At 40.2% G+C, this 4,051-nt stretch overlaps 1 protein-coding gene across 1 annotated transcript in view; it reads right to left on the bottom strand.

Moving 5' to 3' along the window:
• Nucleotides 1–4,051, bottom strand: part of lcor (ligand dependent nuclear receptor corepressor) — an 86,944-nt gene that overhangs the window by 28,035 nt on the left and 54,858 nt on the right. The window contains exon 4 of the mRNA XM_023420698.2: nucleotides 2,399–2,531. Coding sequence (XP_023276466.1) covers nucleotides 2,399–2,531 — 133 coding nt within the window. The remainder of the gene's footprint in view (nucleotides 1–2,398; nucleotides 2,532–4,051) is intronic.

The following is a 4,051-nucleotide window of genomic DNA, read 5'->3' as shown; positions in this document are numbered from 1 at the left end:
CCTGACCCTAACGACGGTCGTCCACATGAGACCACAACAATGGTCAGGTGAAACCAGTACTTTCACAGGTACCCTGGTGGACCCACCCACAAGAGGTTAAATACCTGGGTCCTACTCCACTTTCTTGGTTAGACTAGTGCGGACTAGAGAGACCAATACATAAGAACTGATGAAGCCGCTTGGATAAGAGGCGAAACGTCTTCCACAGACAAATACAAGTCCAGTTGCCTTCGATTTAATCTGAGAAAGAGATAAGATAATGGAGAACAGAGGCCTTCTTTGATGATCACATTTTATGATGATTTTAACAAGTAGCACATCTAAGGAGCAACCTGGGCTTTGTTTTCTCTTCCCTGTGAAGATAGCTCAATTTTTTCACGTGACAAGGATTTGATATTTATACAACTAAAAAGCAATTTTAAAATCTGATCCTGAGCCATGCAACCTGACCACGATATTGTACTGTGCATAATTTGTCAGCTTTGACAATTGTGATTGTTTAAAACTGTTTATTTTCACAATGATTCTGTCGTCTTAGTCCAAATGAGAATAAAAAAAAAATTTCTGCAGGTGTATCCACGGAAACATTTGTTTATTAAATTAACTGTTCATAAGACTTTGTCCTTATTTTTGTGCTTTGACTCTTTTTAAAAGAAGCTGTCAACTTTTCAGAGGATAACTCTTGACCTCTTTATAATGGATTCCTCTCTTTTCATTGGTACCTACACATTTTGGACAGTTTTCATTCCCCTTCTACTGCGTCTGCCTCAGCATCAAGGTCATTAAACTGACTCTTCAAAGAGGCATAGAAATAATTTACCGTGGTATAAGTGCCAGCACCTTCACTTAAATGCAGCTGGAGTTGGAGCACAAAAACATCCACCCAATGTCAAAAAAGCCAATGAAAAGAACTTGAATATTTTGATGATACGCAGTGAAGAGCATATTCGAAACTCCTCTTCTCCTTAGTAGAAAATGTCATGGTTTATGGACATGTCTTCTGAATTGCTTGAAAGATAATCAGAGCCATGGTTGCTGTAAGTTTGCTGTTAGTTTGCGTCAACCATGCTGCAGTTTTATATTTGGCTCTTAACATTTAGGCAGCAATCCTCATGTGACTAATTATACAAAAGTCCTACAGTGAACCGGACATCTCCCCTGGTCTGATTTTTGGTCCCTATAGTCAGCCTGTATGTGTTATGAGATCTCATCAAATTCTGATTAACCCTTGAAAAGGTTCAGCCTGGCTCTGATTAGCACTTTGATAACCGATCTTTATTAGTTTTAGCTGTGTTCGTGTATTTTTGGCATAATTTTTGTGGCATTTCCCCTCTGGGTTTTGTGTACAATCAAAAGATGTAACAAACCCCATCCCTTCTCTCCTTTCTCCACCCTCCCAAATTCAGCACTAGCATCTCATTATACCACTACCATATAAAACAACCTTCTGCAGAGTTTCCCATATGGCCTCTCATAGTAATCATGGCACTGTTAGTAAAGGGTCGGAAAAGTGGGTCGGCCTCTTTGGCCCAGATAAACCAGTTTAAGGTTTACCTAGAGGGCAGAAATGGCCTTGTTCCAAATCTAAAAGTTTGAAAAAGTTACATGTGGTGTCCCACAGGGATCAATCCATGGCCCCCTTTTTATCCAGTTAAAAACTGCACAAATTCTCATGCTATGCAGATGATACACAACTTTATACATCAGTCCCTAACAGAGACATGTGTCCTCAACATGTACATCATGCATAGTTTTTCACGACTCAGTGAATTTAAAACTAAAGAACTACCTGACAGACTTTGTAGTTCACATTTTTGTAATCATTAAATTACTGTCTCTGGTCTCCCTACCCCAACAAAAACAGACGAAAGTGATTATTCCAAAGCACTTTGATTTTATAAAGCAAAAGGATAACAAGAACATTTGATATCAACACTGTTTGGTTTGGTTGATCATAAGAGATTAAACTGGGTCTTTTAATCTTTGGAGACAGTAGGCAGTTTTGGGGGTGTAAAAGTTTTATATTGAGTATTGCAGCAAAAAGTAATAAGGATTCCTGCTGTGGCCAATTCCATTATTTTACTAAGATGTCTAGTGTCAACTCCACTTGGGATGGAAATAATTAAATGCAAGTAATGTCTGGAATATACGACATTGTATACTCTGGTATCATATTTCTTTATAGGGTTCATTTTTGTGAAATTCTCTTATATTCACTGATTTCCCAAAGGAATTTACCAAATTTTCTGTCTTAACCTCCCTGAAATGCGCCTCTGGAAATACCTAGATATTCTAGATATTCATGACCAGAGGGAATGTGGTAATGAGGAATGAAATGACTGATGAGGACTGTGTGTGTGTGTGTGTGTGTGTGTGTGTGTGTGTGTGTGTGTCTTACCTTTTCTGTGGAACACAGCATTGAGGAAGTCTTGGGCCTGTCTCTCCAGCCGGCTGAACCGAGACTGCTCCTGTTTGACGTCTTCACAATCCGACAGCACCTGGCTGCCTCCACCGTTCTCTGCGACGTGGTCCTACACAGACAGACGCACACACACACACACACACACACACACACACAGACACACAAAGACAAATGAGTACGTAAAGGTCTGGGGTCTGTCAAAAATAAATAATACCCTTTCACACCATCACATCACAACTTGGCTCCACTATGAGTAACTGTAGACGTCTGTCATGGTTCTCTGCAGGTACATGCTGAAAATAACAGATTATGCTCCAAGTCTATGGGTGCACATAGTGGATATTCAATTAATTTTTTTTATCAATTTACAATAATATTGAATAGATAAATTCTTACATTTGAGAATGTGGAACTAGCGATTTTCTTGGAAAATGACAAACAGTAAATAGCAGAAATTAAAATGTTTGTTATGTAATTTTCTTTTGATTGACTAATCAGTTGATTTTAGCACTACATAATTGTTTATCTTTTATTTTTCCTATGAGCTGATATAATTTCATTCTGCTGATTGACAATATATTGCTGAAGAGTCAATTGCCAATTTCTAGTTTTTTTTAAATTGTATTTATTTATTATTTTTTGGGTGGCGGAAAATGCAAGAACAGTCTTAATCTGGTTGTGTTTTATTTTCACACTGAAATACACACTCACTTAGTGGCATCATTTGGCGGCAGTGCAATGCATAAAATCCTGCAGACACAGGTCAGGAGCTTCAGGTAACATCAAACATCAGAATGAGGATAAAAATGTGATCTCAGTGACTTTGGTTTTTTGAGTATTTGTGGACAAACAGGCTGTGTGTGGCTGACAGAGCGACTACGGTCACTCAGATAACCACTCTTTACAACTGTGGTGAGCAGAGAAGCATCAGAATGAACAACACGTCCAACACTGAGATGGATGAGAGAGACTGGAGACTGGAAAAACGTAGCCGGGTCTGATGAATCTGGATTTCAGCTGAGGCAGCAGATGGCAGGGTCAGAATTTGGCATTGACAGCATGAATCCATGATCCCAGTCTGCCTTGTGTGGTGGTGTGATGGTGTGAGGAATGTTTGCTTGGCATATATTGGGCCTCTCAATACAAATCAATCAAGGTTTGGATGCCACAGCTTATCTGAGTGTTACTGCTCGCCATGTTTCATCCCTTTATAGCCACAGTTAACCGTCTTCTAATGGCTGCTAACAGCAGGATAATGCTCCGTGTCACAAAGACCTGAGAGTAAAAGGAGGCGCTACACCACAGGGAGGAGTGGTGGCTGGACATCTCACTTCTCTACTGACTCGCCATTGTTGGAGGCGGACCTTTTCAAGCCGACAGCCAATAGGATGTCCAGGGTCCAGAGCCTGCCAACAAGGGATTACTATGAAGGAGACCATGTGAATTCAGCCTTTAAGTTGTAGACGGGATTAACACCACTGTTTGTGTTGTGGTTGTCAGCTGTAATGAGAGCGTTGCCATTGTTTTTACAACATTGAACAGGGTATTTGAGTGTGTGTGTGTCAATGGTAAGAGACAAAGCAACAAACAGAGATGAGTGTGTTTAAGGCCCCCCCCCACCCCCACCGC

The sequence above is a fragment of the Seriola lalandi genome, unplaced genomic scaffold (assembly GCF_002814215.2).
Source record: "Seriola lalandi dorsalis isolate HSWRI2012SDOR001 ecotype SW California unplaced genomic scaffold, Sedor1 jcf7180002054656, whole genome shotgun sequence".
Taxonomy (NCBI): Eukaryota; Metazoa; Chordata; class Actinopteri; order Carangiformes; family Carangidae; genus Seriola; species Seriola lalandi.
Note: the sequence above shows the minus strand (reverse complement) of the source record. Positions and strands in the feature narration are given on the sequence as shown.